The 16773-nt window shown below is 42.8% G+C and overlaps 2 protein-coding genes across 13 annotated transcripts in view; one reads left to right on the top strand and one right to left on the bottom strand.

The window, feature by feature from the left end:
- The window catches only part of LOC6724803 (protein sidekick), a 63297-nt gene extending 53243 nt beyond the window's left edge, over positions 1 to 10054 (bottom strand). For 11 of the 12 annotated variants that reach the window (XM_039297088.1, XM_039297092.1, XM_039297091.1 and 8 more), the window contains exons 1-2: positions 9788 to 10054; positions 9009 to 9296 (exon numbers count right to left, since the gene is read on the bottom strand). In XM_039297088.1, the coding sequence (XP_039153022.1) occupies positions 9009 to 9168 (160 nt within the window). In that variant the 5' untranslated portion in view covers positions 9169 to 9296; positions 9788 to 10054. Of the gene's footprint in view, positions 1 to 9008; positions 9297 to 9740; positions 9760 to 9787 lie in introns of those variants that run through there. The other variant, XM_039297089.2, reaches the window with a different exon arrangement.
- Positions 10055 to 15763: 5709 nt separating this feature from the next.
- Positions 15764 to 16542, top strand: LOC27206373. Its single transcript, XM_016173166.3, has 2 exons — positions 15764 to 15891; positions 15949 to 16542. The coding sequence occupies exon 2, from the start codon at positions 15950 to 15952 to the stop codon at positions 16388 to 16390; it is 441 nt and encodes a 146-aa protein (XP_016037585.1). The 5' UTR covers positions 15764 to 15891; position 15949; the 3' UTR covers positions 16391 to 16542.
- Positions 16543 to 16773: the final 231 nt, after the last annotated feature.

The following is a 16773-nucleotide window of genomic DNA, read 5'->3' as shown; positions in this document are numbered from 1 at the left end:
GTACGAGTACCGTTGCTTCCATCTCGAATTTAAAGTGATTGCTTTGTATTTTTTATTTTGGCAGAGACCAGCAACTTAGGTTTTGATGTTACCTTTGAAACCATTTGTGAATCCCAAATGACTCTAATTGTCTGCAAGATTATGATTACAATTCCACGCGCATTCTATTTCAATTAACAATTGGAAACTGTTGAGCCATTTTGATTGATGCACTCGTAATGACATGGCATTCACCAAGATATTAAAGGTCGCCAATCGGTGTCATCAATTGTGTCAAGCAAGCAAAAATGTACACATATAGTAAATGATGAAATTCCAAATTTTCATTCAAAACAGTTCTTTTGCCCTCTATTTATGGCGAACTTCAATTCTCCCTTCTTATGAATTTTGCAAAGAATTTCATTGCACTGTCAATTAGGTCACTACATTAAGACTTAATGAGCGATTTCTAATTTCAATTAAAGCCTTTTTGCATCAGAACAAAGAACTGTGAAAACTATTTTATCCGAAGTATCGCGCCTGCAGATAGTTCTCTGGTTGTCCGCCAGGCGTCGCCACAATTTTCCCCAAAAGAGATGCATACGACATGAAAATGATGATGACAATTCATTTCGAGGAGTTTGGAATACCTTTTTCTGCTCGTACACATAAAAAAAGTTTGATTCATATCATAAAATTCATTAATAATTTCCTTTCCTTAAAGCCTTTCTCCATTATCCAACGTGGTTAGTATTGGCGTATTTTAAATGTGTATTGAACTTGTCAAAATCCTGCTTATATTAATATACTTTTTTTTCTGTGTACTACTTCTGTTGACCATTTCCGCTTCTTGCTTATGTCGCCCGCTCTCCACTCTCTTCGCCAAAAAGCAGTTGGCAACAGGCAACAAAAGCGAGGAGGAGGCAACACAACCAAAGGCTAAAACTGAACTGAGTCACAACACCAAGACCCATTCAAAAGAGAGAGATCAATATTCATGATTCATGCCATTGGCATGCATCTGGTTACCAATGAGTTTTGGGGTTGGGGTTGGTGATGGGGGTGGGGGTTAGGGTTAGCATACAGGTATGTGTATGGGCTGTTCCACCGGCTTTATGAGTTAAGCACAATTCTTCCATACTTGACAAAGCCAAAAACCTGAAGCGGCACCAATCGTTGGCAGCATTTTCTGTCTCATTTCCCAGTTAGAACTCATTCCACATTTTCCCCTGTTTTTTGGGAGCCAGGTTGAATAACCTTACCGTTTTACGCAGCCAGGTTAATGGCTAATCGCACGGCTAACATCTATCATCGATACTAAATTGAACATGGCATGCTAGCAACGCAACATGTATTGATAACCAATGAACTAATGAACCAATGAGAATGAACACAAATAAGACTCTGGTAGTGGGGACGAAGTTTTATTTTTATTTTTGCCTAACTAATAATCATTTCGCACATGTATGCAAAATATTGATAACGGAAAAATCGGAAAAACCATATTTTTGTAATTTTCCTCAACGAATACCATTCCAAAGAACCCAAAATAAATAATGGTAACGCAAACCAGAGATAGCCATAGAATGACTGAGTTGCAACAATAGAAAAATAAATGTTGAAACATTTAAGCCAACACATGGGGCTCATTAGAGTGGGCTGGGTGAAAATCCCACTCTATCGCCATTCTTTCTATGCCCTGTTTTCATGGTTCCACCTTCGTTTGTCAACAATCGGGTGCGATAAGATTTTTCTTTTTGTCTGCCCGATTGTTTTTCTGAATTTTGGATTGTGTGTGAGTGCGCCCATTATAACAAATTACGAATGGCTCCAGTTTTTGACTTCATTATCAAGCTCCTTTATACTTGCTATTATTGCATGCTATTATGATTATCTGCAAGTGTTAGGAGTGGAGAAATTATTTGCCACCTGCAGCGAGGCGGAAATTAAATGGAAGGCAATGAGCCACGCTTATGTCTAGTGTCTCGACTATCAGATACTCAGCTGTAAAATAATTCAAATAATCAATTGGAACACCGAAGAACAAAGTAATGCTTCTCAGGAAGCTGCATAGAGGGACATAAAATATTTGACGAGAGAAAGGGCTCTGGTCAATAGTCAAAGGAAAAGGTACCGCAGCGCAGAGAGGAAACCCCTCCCCAGTAAGTAAATCTCAAAAAAAAAAGTAGATCAAAACGCAAACAGACAGCAAACCAGGATGATTTCTGTAAATAAAGCGGTGGGGCAGGTTCAAAACCTAGTGGTAAGTCGTTAAGTGAGGAGATTGCGGTACTGACATCGTGCACAAGCACCGAAAAATATATCACCTCATATTTTTCCCTATGCTACTGCTTGTTTTACCTCTGTTGTTCTCTTGCTCTTTATACATTTTTAAAAGAGTCAACAATCAAGAGTGCCGAAGCGGGGTACGGGGGGTTTTTGTACATTTTATGTAACCAGATTCGAGTCTAAAAGAAGGCGATAAAGCAGAGCACCGACTGTAATATAAAAACGAGTTCCCGACTATCAGATATGCGAACGCGAAATTTCATAATTTTTCCTGGGATATCGATAGATATTGGGGAATAAAATGCGAAAAAAATTAAAAAATATCAACACATTTTAGAGTTAGAGTGGGCGTGACAACAAGGGTCAACAAACTTGCGCTACGTCTATGTCTCTACAATCTGTAGGCTTAATCTCAATATTCTAGCTTTTATAGTTCCTCCGACTATGGATCCTAATTATTAGGATATTACATTTATATTTATTTACATACTTTTCAACGAATATAGTAGACCCTTTTACTCTACGAGTAACGGGTTTAACAAAAAAAACTCCATAGACGAGTACCTTGACTATCAGATACCCGTTACTCTTACTCCTTGCAAGGAAGCAGTTTTCTAGAGTGCACATCAGCTCCACTTCAAGACAAATAAGCGTTTTAGCGGCACAAAATGGGGTAAAAGATTCCAAAAGGTGAGCAACGAGGAGTACAAATTTCACATAAATACGTTACGAAAGTTTTTAACATTAGGATACACATAAGACTGGCTTAAAATTCACAAAATTCACGTCCGTTGGAGATTTAGTACTATAGAATATGATTCCGTCTTAAGAAAATAAGTTAAAAACATATAAATTCAATGTCCACGCAGAACCTCTTAAGGTTTCAAACCCCAGATTAGTAGTGCCTCTCTTTCACACCCATTGGTGGGATTTTCGACATGGGGCATACTTTTGGTATGTCGTTCGAAACGTACTATTTTTACTTTCGGCTACCTGCCTATGCAACTCCCAGGCCACTCGTTGTGCCGCATCGTCCCGTCTCCTCACTCCACGTAACTCGAAACGTGTGCAACACATGTGAGTGTGTGTGCCTTGTATCTGTGATTTTGGGAACCCAAAAAGGTAACTCACAGAAGGCGCATGTGTGAGTGGGGTCTGTATGAGTGCAGTCAAAGACCGGAAATCTCTAATGATAGCAGTTTTCTTCTTTTAGAATGTGTCCTCTCTTTCTTCTTCTTATTTTTCTTCGTATTGACGTCTTTTTCTGTAGTCTTCTAAATTTGTTTGTCTTCAATTTGCACCTGGCTTCGACCTGCAGCTTCTCCTGGCGCCTCTTCATTTCGATACCCTAGGAACTGTGGCCGAGCATGCCAAATACATTTTGGAATGCAGCTCCATGGAGAAAGAGGTTTATATCTATGCATTGTAATAGATTTAAACAACTTGTGTAGTCGAAAAAGCATTGTGAGTTTCACTATGCCCCCATGCTCCCGGTACAAAATAGGGTAGCACAAATGTCGACCTGCTAAATGGGTCTGCCCCATCCCAACCGCTTTTTCAGTATGCAAGTCACATCAAAATGTCTCGACTGCTGCTGTGGTTAGTTTCCAGCTTATGCAAATGTGCCCAGCGGAGGTAAGCACACATGCAATGACCTACACCGCTCCCAGAACCCCCCTCTACACCCCTGGGCTTCCTACCATGCGATCAGCTTCGTAACCTGGCCTTGATCGTGGTATTTTTTGCGTGCAGGAAACTCTATTCGCTCAATCACTCGCAGCTTGGTCTTCACCCTTTCACGATGCCCCTTTGCCACACCTCTGCCGCTCTGCAGTGGCTCGAAGCTTCTAGCCCTCTCGAATATTAATTAGGAAAGAAATCATTGTGAGCTGACGAGTGAGGAGAATGCAACAGAACTCTTCATGATTCAGGGTAACAATTAAAAAATGGCACTAGATATTGGTAATCAAGATTCAAAGGTAGTGCCTTAGGATTGTGGCTTCATTAATCAGCGACCACTAGAGTGCTTCATTAGAAGCCACAAAAATATTTCATAAAAAGTGTATAAATAAATAATTCATTATTGACCGTTTGGAGAAACCGAAGAGGAGGAGCCATGCACTTATTGAAATGCATGGCAAGCAGATGGAAAACGTGGGTCAGAAAACAATAGAAATATAAACTCAAGAAATATTCAAAAAGTGTGCTTTACGAATATTAGCTATATCTAGAATCGTCAGATACGATTAAGCACAATGAAACACACAGGAACTCGACGAAACAGAAAGCATCATGAAACACAAGTATCTTTAATATCCAATTACACTAAAAGTTCATACTGAAGGCATTTTCGTTGTAAGCTAATATTAATTAGAGTTCCCAAACCCTTGAAACAGTCTCACTAGGATTAATTGGCCATATTTTGTGCCAGCTGTGAAACAAATACTTTCAAAAGTGCCGGTTGCAACTAACTCATATTTAACAGTCCCCTTTTGCAAGTTTAACTTCCGAATCGTAATTGCTCATTTTGCAGTTTTTGATTTTAAACACTTCAGCAAGTTTAGCAACTATCGCAAAACTTGCTAAAACCGTTTTAAGGCCACTCAAAACGAACCATCTTCTCATGTTTAATTTGCTTCATTTTGGGATCGTCCAAATCTTGCCTTATTTGTCGCCATTTGCCAGTTAAAACTTCAAACTGTGCGAGACACATTTGACTTTTGGACAATCAATCTATCGGTCCACGGGGGAGATTCCGCAAGGAGGAAAATCAGCGGGAAAGCGGGAAAAACTGCAATGCGGGAACGGGTGTCGATTTTGGGAGTTTTTGGGAGCAGGGTGGCTCGTACGGAGAGATGAATGCTCTACATATGCTGGTCAAACATTGTCCCGCTGGTTGGAAGGTTGGTAGTGTAAAGGCTGTTGACCTTATTGGCTTTTCCAGCTTTCCCCCATCGCTTTTCCCATAAATCAACACTACTCATTTTCCGATAGATCAAGAATAATAGTTATTGTTGTTATTTATGCACCATTTTTTTTTTTTTTTTGCAGCCAATGATTTTTGGTTGTAAGTGTTTACTTTTCTGCGTTCCCCAATCCTTATCACAGCTCGTAATGACCTAATTTTTCGTGTTTTTTTGTACTATTGCTAATTTGTATTCAACAGTGCGCCCTTTTTAACAGAGGAGGAGAGAAAGCCAGGACAAACAAAGCCCTCATTCGGGGACCGGCTTCGATGGTCATTTTGTGGTTCAATCAATCTTTGACGCATTCAAACAATGGAACGGATAAATGCTATTTATGAAATGCGGTGGGGGTTCATTTCTTGTTAAATTAGGCGTGTTCTGCAATGCAATGTGGACGTGTATCATGGCAATTAAATGGTTAAGACTCTTATGGAAGCCACTCCACTATTGGTCATCATTAGCTAGGGAATCAAAAATCGATCCCTTAGTTTTAGACTTGTTTCCCCCTGTCGAATTTCCATTTTTCTTATATTGGAGAGAAATTTGTTAGCCAAAGGCGCTTACTGGCTTATGAAATGCCAATCCAGAAAGCAAGCTTGTTAACGGAAAATGTGCAGTGGCAAACGAAAGGAGATTTTCAGTTCGTTTCCGAGATTGTGGATTGTGTGGCAGGAGCAGCTTGACAGGAGCAGGACATCGAGAATGTGTCCCCCAAAGGGAGTCGGTCAGTCGACATGCGAAATGGAAACACTTTTTCAGCCATAGACACAGGAATAACAGTATAATATCACGTCGCAATGTTGATGAATATGACCACCCACCCAAACCTTTTCCAACAAAAATATGTGAGGGAAAGAACAGCAAATGTAGAACGCACAAACCGAAAAGGAGATGCAGCGGAGCACTAATCGAATTTCCATAGGTGGATGTGCCTCATTTCCTCGGGCCCATAGCCCACTGGATTATTATGGACAGATTCATACACCTAAGAAAAAATTGTATATATGTACATATATGGAAAACATTGTGGAAAACAGTAAGCAACCAATTAATACGCCTATTCAACCGGTGGTCGCTTTACGATCACCGTTGCCTATTGGATATCAGACTTTCGCTTTTGATGGTGGTTTTTGGTTTATTTTTCCGATCCGCTCTGTTTACAGCACTCGAGTTAAATTGACTAGCTGTTATGAAACGCAATGTGCATCTTTGTTTACGTTATCGAACCGAAACCCCTGGCATCACCATTCGCTCTATATTGTTTAAATTACATATTTATCTCTTTCACAGTCAATTCCCTTGAACAATCTTCGTAAATTATTACGCTGTGCTCCCATTGCTAAGTTATTTTTTTACAGTTTTTTCGCGCCTTAACCTTCCCCATTCGCAACTTAAAAACAACAATGAGCGAGACAAAGAGCTTGAAAAGTCATTTCATCTTCGTCTCTCGGTCGTTTTCAAAACTTTTGGCGTTTTTTGTTTGTCTTTTTGGCTTGAAAAACGATTTCGTTGCACTGTTAACTGTTAAACTAATGTCACAAGTTAATGAATAGAGAGTGGGAGATATGGAAAAAAAATATATTTGGGAACAGGACGGGTCCTAAGGCGCGACCCAGCCCCAAGTTAAAGCCAATTATAAAACTGCCCAGGCCTTTGCTTTTTGGCTCCGTGTGTTTGCTGTGTAAGCCGAGATGATGGCAGAAAATGTCTGTGGGAACCTTAAACCAACCAAAGAAAATGCAAACAAAAACCAAAACCTGGCCATAGTGTTTTTGCACCGAAACAAGTGTTGTTTATAGCGAGGTACATAAATAAATACCTTAAAAATCAAAAACTACGCAAATATTAAACACAAATTCTGAACCCTTGCAAAAACACTGTTTGAACATATCTAGTTGGTTAAGAAAATGATTCAAAATGATTAGGAAAAATGATCTTCTGTGTACGACTTGAAGAAGGAAGGGAAGGGAGGCGGAAAACAAGTGCGGAAAGACAAGGCGAAAGAAAGCAGCTGGTCAAACAATTTGCATATTCATTTTCCAGATTTCTTCGCCATATTTTTTCGTTTCCTAGTCAGACAGACAGTTTGACATTAACTGGAAAGTGGGCGGAAGGCGGTGGAGCACCTGCAATGGGCGGGACGAATCGAATGGCCGAACAGAAACACAAATATATAAAAGAACCGCCAGACACACAGAAAAGCAAAGCATACGGCGGACGATAAAGCTCACAGAATATTTAGCTAGTTCAGCATTTTCCACGCTCGGTTGCAGTGGATACCCCACACTTTCAGACCAACTTCCAAGGTCATCGGATTGCACTGAGTGGAAACCCAATTATCGCAAAAGTATTTATGCACCTGATCAGTGTGGTTTCCATTTCATTACTCGATAAACTTGAGACTCCTCATTAGCGGTACGTTATCAAAGTGGCAAAAGTGTATTTGGTCTGTGGAGCAACGCAATTATACTCCACACTCTTGATTACTGCACTTCATAAAAAGATGTACTTTACTTATGTGCGCTTGCAGTTCCCTATCTGCAGAGTTCTGTTTGCACAATCCATGGAAATATGGAACGCCCCCGCAAAACCGAAGGCCCCCAAATACAAACAGCAACACAAACAGAGCCTAAGGGTCTCTTTGCGGTGACTCCATCCTCTCCAAAATGCCTGGAACTCTGCGCCATAAACTATTTAGACTCCCCATGCTGGAAACCCCAGTGCAAATGTGAGGTTATGGGCGTAAGCCCCTCGCGAGCTGCGAATCTGAAATTTGTTGATTTTGTATTTAATATTTAGTTTGGCGATACGTAATACAATGCGCAATATATTGTTTGGATCCGCAGCCTGGGGGCAAGGATTTACTGTGTAAACAAATCGCCGCCTAAATGAACAAATGCACAAGGCTTTAGAGAAACAATTGTTTTAATTAATAACTGATCGATGACAAACACGGGCTTATGCTCTCTGTAAGAATGGGTTAAAGAATGGTGCTCGACATGGTTACAATATAATTCCATGTACCGAGAGCTGAACTCAAATTAGAATTATATCGCACTCTTCTTACGTGCCGTTGCAGCTCAACTTAATTATCGTTAATCTGGAACATCTTAAAAATATGCATGTGAATGTGAAAAAGATACGCGCAAGAAAGAAATATTTCACAGGGCAAGAAAAAAAATCAAGAAATACAGTAATAAAAAGAATTTTTAAACTTCCTTGGAAGGTAATTCAATGCTTTTTGGGCATTTATGAAAAACGGAATTCTGAAACCGAAGCTTCGGTGAGAACTTAGTGCCAACATTTTAATTAGCGAACTTATTATAAAATATGATTCCGAGTAAAAAGCTAAGCTCATAATATTCACACGCTAACCACATATTGTTTCCATTGTTTTTAGAAGCAACATTCCGCATATATGGAATCAATTTCTAATTTTCATACTCCAATTTATTTACAGAAAACTGTGAGTAACCGTTGTTTATTGTGAATTCAGTGTAGTAAGAATGCGAGTTTGCCCACCCTACTCTTGATTAACGGACAGAAGGGAGCAGCAAAACAAAAAGTGGCGTAAGTGCAGCCGATCGATCGTTCGAATTCAAATTCGATTTCGAACGCGAGGGTTTTTCGTGTTGCCTTCTGTGCGGCTCTTCTTGTTTCGAAATTCCCACGGCTGTTTGTCTTGTACTTGTTTTCGTCAAAAAAAAAAAAAAGAAGAACCAAAACTAAAGGGAATGCAAAAGAACAAGAAGCATAGAGAAGACGAAAACTTACCCGCGTAACAAAAAAAGCAGCTGTCGCAGTAGCAGAGCAAAACCAGCACTGCAAGCAGCGACGCCAACTGCGGCTGCGACGGCATCTCGATGGCTGTTGTTGCTGTTATTGTTGTTTTTGGACGACGTCGACGCAGCGACGACGCCGCAGATTTGAGCATTTGTTGTTGCCTTTTGGTATTTGTATTTCTGGGATTTCGCTTTATGTTTTCTCAGCGGCCTTCCTTCGGTCTTCTAGTTTTTAGTGAAAAGTCTTGTTTTAATTACACATCTCTCACATCTTTTTTGGCTAAAACGTAAAATATACAAGAGCGAATGAAATTTTAAACGTCACTTTTTCAGTTTTCTTTGTGCCAGCTATTCGCGCACACACAACACTCACACAGGCACACCTGCCACAGGTTAAAGAGCGAGTCAGCGAGCGAGAGGGAGCGATCAAAAACGAATCGAGGGAGAGAAAATAAGAATGCAAAAGCAAAAACCAAAAAAAAAACCACCTCTCTCTTTCGCTCTCACTGTTTTGAACCCTTTTTTCATTTGGGGCTTTAAGACCGGTTTTCAAACTTGTTTTCACATGCAATTCTTGCACACAAACACAAACTGGCATATATTCGTGGCTAAGAAACAATTGATCAAATTTTTGAAACAAAAAAATTCTTATTTCACATTGCCTTGCTCTTTGGCGGCATTGCTTCACACAAAACAACAGTAATGAAACAGAACAAAAACCAACAAAAAACGCGATCGGTGCGAAAGAAACGCGAGAGGTGCGCCGCTTACTGCTTTTCCTCCTTCCTTCTGGACACAAGTTTGTTCTCCTTTCTGCCACCAGGGTTACCATAAACCCATAAACCGTTCGGCCAACGCTTAGCACCACAGCGATTAACAATTAACAATTAACTCCAGGGTCCGGCAGGCACAAGTCGCCATTTGTAGTCGCTGAATTCGCAACTCCCCGACGAGCAACCGAAAGACAACCGTTCACTACGCGCGCACAAAACGAACTGCGCTGCCCCGTCGCAGTCGCTGCTGCGCTGCGCTGCTTCTTCTTTCTCGTCTCCGCTGCTTCGGCCTTTGCCGACGACTGGCACAGTGGGCCGCGTTGGCTGGAAAACCGAAGTGAGAGGCGCAACCGCGGAGCGTGCCGTCAGTGGGTTGTAGCTGAAAAGGAAACTTCACGTGCAAATGGCACAAAATGATAATAAAGTAACTAAGCGCAAGCAAAGAACGTAACAGAGTTTGAGTAAAATTACTAATGGTAGGTAGCATAAAGGTAAAAAGTCCATATTTCTTTTACAAGCCAAGATAAGAGTCTCAAACATATTTCCGGCTCCAACTCACCATGCCACGGACTCAAACCGCAAACATGCCAGCTTCGCCTCACTGTGCAGTTTCCTCTCACAACCAGCGCACAGTCACTCGAAATGGCCAACTTCACTCAACTTTGAGCGGGCTATTCTGAGTGGCATCCAATTGCCGTTTGATTGGCTAAGTTGGAAAAGAAAGCGCGCTAATTGTGTTTTGCATTACGATGAAATAATACTTAAAACCGAAAAAAATTTTACTGGTATGGGCGGAAAGTATCGGATCGTCTTGAGGGTAGCTTTGATTAATAAACAGCAGAAATAATATATAAATAATTAGTTAACATTAAGTGCAACGCCAGCGGACTTGGGGCCCCTGGCAATCCAAAATTGCAGGAGTGTTTAATGGAAAATGCATGTACGTACTACGTATATGCAAATATGTAAATAAATTCTGATTACGCCACCCCAATTTTGCTCCTCCAGCGCCTTATATTTTGGCGCAAGCATTTTTTAAGTGTGTTAACAGCACATTTTGGCTAACAAACTTGGCGTTTTCTCCGCATTAAAATTAAGCACACACAAAATGTATGCAAAATGTAATGCAATTGTAAGTTATGTGCGTGTTTTCCCATTTTCCACACAAGTCGAAGAAGAAGCAGCCATCACGCAGAGAAGGATGCGAAATAAAATGTGCATTTCAAAATGCACTTAAAAATTCTTGTCGCGCCGTTCTGTGTGTGAGTGTTTTTGGCGAGTGTGCGGCGTGTGTGTCCCGCCAGAGGTCACAGGTCAACTTCGTCGCCTGCCAATTAAAACTTTTTATGCGCTGCGGCGACTCCACTCACAAAACGAGCAGTAGGAACTGGCATCCCAGAGATGACAGTTCTCCCTCCGTGTGGTGGTAATACTACTGTTTAATGGCAGAAGCTGGCAATATTTTAAATCGAGTCCCCCTAACGCGTTGGCTTTGAACTCCAGCCCTCGAATTGGGCACATGCTTAAATGGGTTTTAAAATGAGTTTCCATAATTACATATGTTGCTTTTATCGACATCAAACTGACGAGAATTGGGTGTTTTCCGAACCTTCCTTGCACCACCCTGTCACGCACCCATCGCCAGTGGCCACACACACACAAGATGGCAGCGCAATTATGAATGCGATTTCAGTTAATTAAGAACACAACAATTACGCGGCCAATGGGTGAGGGGCGTGGCATGGCGGGGCTAGGGATTTCCAAAAGAATCGCTTTTAACTTTAAATGGAGTCCGCATTATATCGGTATGCTCTTTAAAGGGTAAGTAAACTGCACTAGAGCTCATAAAACCGATCCTCACATGGCGGCCGGCGAGGAACAAATGTGGGGCAAATGTGCAAAACTAACTCGGAAAATGCACTCAACTTCAGCCACGCCCCCCTTTGCCCACGCATGTGTCGTATTGTTTTGAGTTGGAAATTTTGTCGTTTGCGCAACAAGTTGGCAAATTCAACCGACGACCAGAGTCTCGGTGACTGTGTGGGTGCACAAATGTATTGGTGTTTGAGCAGCGCTTTCGCCACTTTCACTCCTTTGTTTGCCCGCCTCACACACACACACACACACTCAGGGAGTGCAGGACACACGCAAATCGGAAATCCAGGCAAAGTTTCCCTCGCTCATCAAATGGCAAAAAGTGTAGCCTACCTTTGAAGGCTGAAATTTCAGCAGCCCTGAAAATCTCGAAAGGCGGGGAAATTCCCAGGAACAGATTTATAAAACTAACGTGGTCGTAATACGCTAAATAAGGAGTGGGCGTGGCAACATGGGTCAACAAACTTGAGCTGCGTCTTTGTCTTTACAATCTGTAGGCTAAATCTCAACAGATCGAATCGGCTATTGATCGAATGATCGAACGAATCTAGTATACCCACTTACGCTACGAAATTGATTTAAATAAAGCTCTAGGTCTACAATTGGACATTTCAGCTAATGATTTTATGTAAAAAGGCAATGCTCTGCTCCGGATACCCATCTTCGTTCCGTTGCTTACTCCTCCATTTCGTGTCATTGCAATTTGACTCTTCATTACAAATTTCCCAACCCAGCGGCGAATAAATAAAACTTAATTATGCCTAATTGAGTTAAATGATTAACGGGGCATTTCACTCCCCATTTCCATGTGACCTGTGATCCATTCAATTTCCACATGGCCAGTCGATTGGTCAGTCGGACATGGCTTAACACTCAAATTGATTTGAAATGTGCTTAAAAAATTATGCTACACACGGACACACGGGGCAACAACAAAACGAAAACAAAATCAGGTAGGTCGGTGTGTGGGTGAATTGAAAAACGGGAAATAGGAAATGGCTGCACCGAAAGAAATAGTAGGTGACTAAGAATAATCAGAGATTTCTGGGGCGGCTAAGAATTCTATGTATCGACGCCTGTAAGCTGGCATGCACACAACGAATATAAATACTACTTATACATATATACTAATAGTACACATACGAACCAACCATTTGTTTCTGTGTGGTCTTGTGCAAGCGAAATCAAATGCATCCGAAAAAACAAATCACAATCGGTCGTCACCGGGACCCCCGTTTTGACCCCATCCGAATCTCCGTGCGGCCCGGCCCTCCCACATTATTTGAGCCACAGCCCCACGGGGCTTTGGTGTTGACAAGCTCGTTGGCAAATCACACAAAGTATGCAACAAAAACGAACGACAGCAAAAAAGTCGGGAAAAGAACAGGGAATTTGGGGTTTGCAATGATAACCGCCTTTGTATGCCCTTTTCAATAGGAAAAGGGAAATGTAGTGGCTTCCATTCCTTTCATTACCAGCGTGTCGCTTTTGGTTGTGTCAATAAGAGTAGGAAAAAATTTCATTTTAATTATGTGTATCTACGCTGAGACCTTTAAGCAAAACCAGCGCAAGTTATTGGATTGATAACACCCAAAATCGAAGTATCCGAATCTAACCGGAGAGGAGGAAGGGCAATGTTTTTATCCGGACAAGCAGCTGTCAAATTTATTTGCGCACGTAAAATCCATCCGGTTGGACCACGGACCGCAACTGCTGCCACGTACCGACCGCCCGCCCCCCCGAAAAATCGCCCGCGGGAGCCCAGGAAATCTGGGGGCTGGCGCAACGGAAGCGCAACAAGTTCCAGCAGTAGTCATTCCAATCCAATTCCCGCCATTGTTGTTCCTGTTTGTTCTCCGGCATTTGCAAGTTTTGAAAACCTTCCACCCTGAAGTTCGTGTTGCCAATCAACACCTTTCGCCTCTGGCCCGTCGCCCATGGTCATGCCATTTTGACAGCGATATAAGCCAGGACTTTGCGTTATTGGCATTCGCCGTCGTCGATGTGGACGAGGACTGCAGGATGCAGGACGCAGAATGCAGATGGAGACGACTGCAGATGCAGACTGCTGATGCGGATGGTGGCGGTGACTTGTGGACACGGACTGTTAAAGCGGCCGCGAACATTTCGTCTAGTGGCATTCAAATTTCTGCGGAATGAAGCGCATCCGCGAATGCATTTCTGCAGATGCACCAAAACTGGCATAACTCGACCGATTTAAAGGGCACCAGTGGCCAGATGCCAGTGGTCGATGACTTCACCCTCCTATTAATTTAATTCCAATTTGTTTCAATGACAGCCTTTTTCGACGGACGCAAAGTAGGAGACCCAGGCGGTGACCTGGTGGGCTTGGTCCCAAGGGCGGGATTGCCGAAAACTGATGTCGATGACGAATTGCGGATGTCGAGAATTGTTAACCTGGCACTCAATCGATTAACGAAATTACAACACGACTTGCTCCAGGGACCTGGCAGCCATTACTCCGGCAAGTAACTCCATTCAACGCTTGAGTCGCACAAAGCTGCTCCACAGCAGCCCAGTTAGTTGGGGCAATGTCGTTTTTATTAGTAACAATTATTATCCCGATTCAATGGGGAAAAGAAGGCGGAGTCCAAATGCTTTATCAATGTGCGTTAGTCTAGACATAATAAATACCTTTACTTACAGACAAAGCTGGTTTAAAATATGTACATATGTATAATCCATATTTTCAAGTTTCGGATTTCAGTTCAAGGATCGTTCATTAAATCCTTTACTAGTTTCCTACGCTGCCCATCGGAAACTTGTTATTCATTCAGATTAACTCTCGCTCGGGCTTTTCCTCGTCAAGAATTTCCCGTCTATGGCGGAAAGGCGGCGGAGCTGTTTGCGGTTCGACCAGGCGCCTGCTGCATTGCGACAAGTTGGAGCTTCTATCAACTGGTGTCCAATTTGTTATGGACAGGTAAAAATGGCAAAGCGCGGCGATGTAAATCAGGAGTGCCGGTGGCCTCCTGCCGGGGATCCCAAAGGACTCGTTCTGGTCGGGGGGTAGGACTCGTTTGGCCACCAGCAAATAGCAACAGCTAAAGCAGCGGCATTGCTGCGGACTGTGGCATTGTCTTGCGACATGCAACGCGCACAGTGGTGTGTTGCAAAGACATTTCGAATAGGTGTGCGAAAAAGAATGGAAAGAATATTCCCCAACAAGGCATTTTCATTGAGAGCTACCTTCAGCTTGAATACTGAATACCCAAATGTCTGAGAGTTTATCTCGAATTTATATCGAATTTTTCAAATATTGCGATTCTCCAGCGACTTGGTTCCAGAGTTCGCCCTCCGCTGGCGATTGTCATTGCCACCGTTTGTCAATTATGTTTCGCATGCAGTGGAGAACGTTGCATTTCCGACGCCGCCGCTGTTGCTACCGGCCAATGTCGAATGGCGACGTGGCCGAGAACAAAAGACGTTCAAAACAAATGGCCCGGGGGGAGGACGGTGAAGGGGGTGTTGCTGTGTGTGTGTGCGAGATCTACCCTTTTTGAGGGGCAGGTGGATAGGGCAGCCTTTAGCCGGACCGGACCGGGCCCGGTCTGGTCTTCGGTCTGAGCCCAGGCATCCGGAAGTTTGCGCTGACATTCATTACCATAATTCACAGCAGCTTAAAACATTTATGTGGCTGCCGCGCCGAGCTCTCACAGACAGCCCAAAGCCCAAAGCCCCAGTCCCCCAATCCCCGAGCCACCCAAAGCCCCCTCTTGGGGTGGGGGCGCCTATGCTGCAGTCTGTTGTTTGCGTTTGGATTATATGCGGAGCATGCAATAAGGGATAACAAGAGGAGCTCGAAAATTTGTTGCACTTATTTTAACTGCTGGGAAATTGGCGTCACCCCTTCTGCACTCTACCACCTCTTTTTGGGGCCACTATCCTAATGTGGTCCACGTGCCAAGACAACGGATAGCCGGGGACTCAAGGGGACTTCTTTTGGGTAGTGGGTGGTGGGTGGTGGATAGGCTCGCATAGGGGCTGCCCATGCGTGGACTGCAAGAATGGAAAACGGGGGAAAGCTTGTCCTTGTATGACTAAGATTTCCCACGTTTAATTATATATGTTTTACAATTTACATAAGATTCTACAATTGCAAACAATTACACATAGAAATAGATGTCGTTTTTAATGTTACTTCACTTTGTTACGGCGTCAAGGAAACAACTTGATTTTTTCTTACAAAAACCAAAACAAAACCAGGTAAGACTGTTGGCAACGAATTGAACGCGATTTAATATCGTTATACACCGCACATAGAATGGCCAATATTTTAAACACTGAGGAAGTTACAAACACTAAAGTGGTTGATAAATTGGTTGAACCAAATTCCAGACGCATTGCCAACAATGATGAGCCCATTGATATGCCAAACTTTCCCCGGCAAATCTTCATGAACTGCCCGGAATTGTGTGGCAGGAAGGACAGTTTCCACCATAAGCCGTTGGTCCCTCAAGCCGGATCAGCACGCACTTACGGCATTGCTCAACTGTTGACCATCGGGCGCCAAGTGGCCTATCGCTTGCTGGATCGGCGTTTTGAGCATGAGCAGTTGTGGAGCCGCTATCTATTGGTCGAACGCCTTCGAGCCGCCGGAATCTATCACAACCGCCTGGGCAAGCCTTGCGACAATTTTTGCGAAACAGAGAGGAGGGCACGTGGTGACACCGATCCCGGCAAGCCCAACTCACCCATGGGATAGAGGGCTTGAGGGCCCGAAAAAAACTACTTGTAACATTTTAGCTGAAAAATTGACTTTGTCCGTAAAGAAAAAATATCTTAGTGAATGTATTCCTTGTCTGTATAGAGGGACACCCTCCGCTCTTAAGGAATAAATCGCTTTTAGTATGGATAGATCTTGATTATGTTAAGCGAGGATGACCCACAGCCACCTGGTCATTAGTCATTAGACAAAAAACTAATTGGAACCCGAAATTCATTACAAAAGAAGGTGTCCCGCGTACGTGACTGGATACTGTTAATTATGGTTGTGGAAATGCAGTGTGGATCTTGGCTAAATGGAAACTAAGCCAATGACAGATGCTGTCGCTCTGGCTGTCTCAACTGTCTCTCCATTTTCATTCC

Source organism: Drosophila simulans, chromosome X (assembly GCF_016746395.2).
Source record: "Drosophila simulans strain w501 chromosome X, Prin_Dsim_3.1, whole genome shotgun sequence".
In the NCBI taxonomy this organism is placed as follows: Eukaryota; Metazoa; Arthropoda; class Insecta; order Diptera; family Drosophilidae; genus Drosophila; species Drosophila simulans.
The sequence above is the reverse complement of the archived record's forward strand: the minus strand, read 5'-3'. Positions and strand labels throughout refer to the sequence as shown.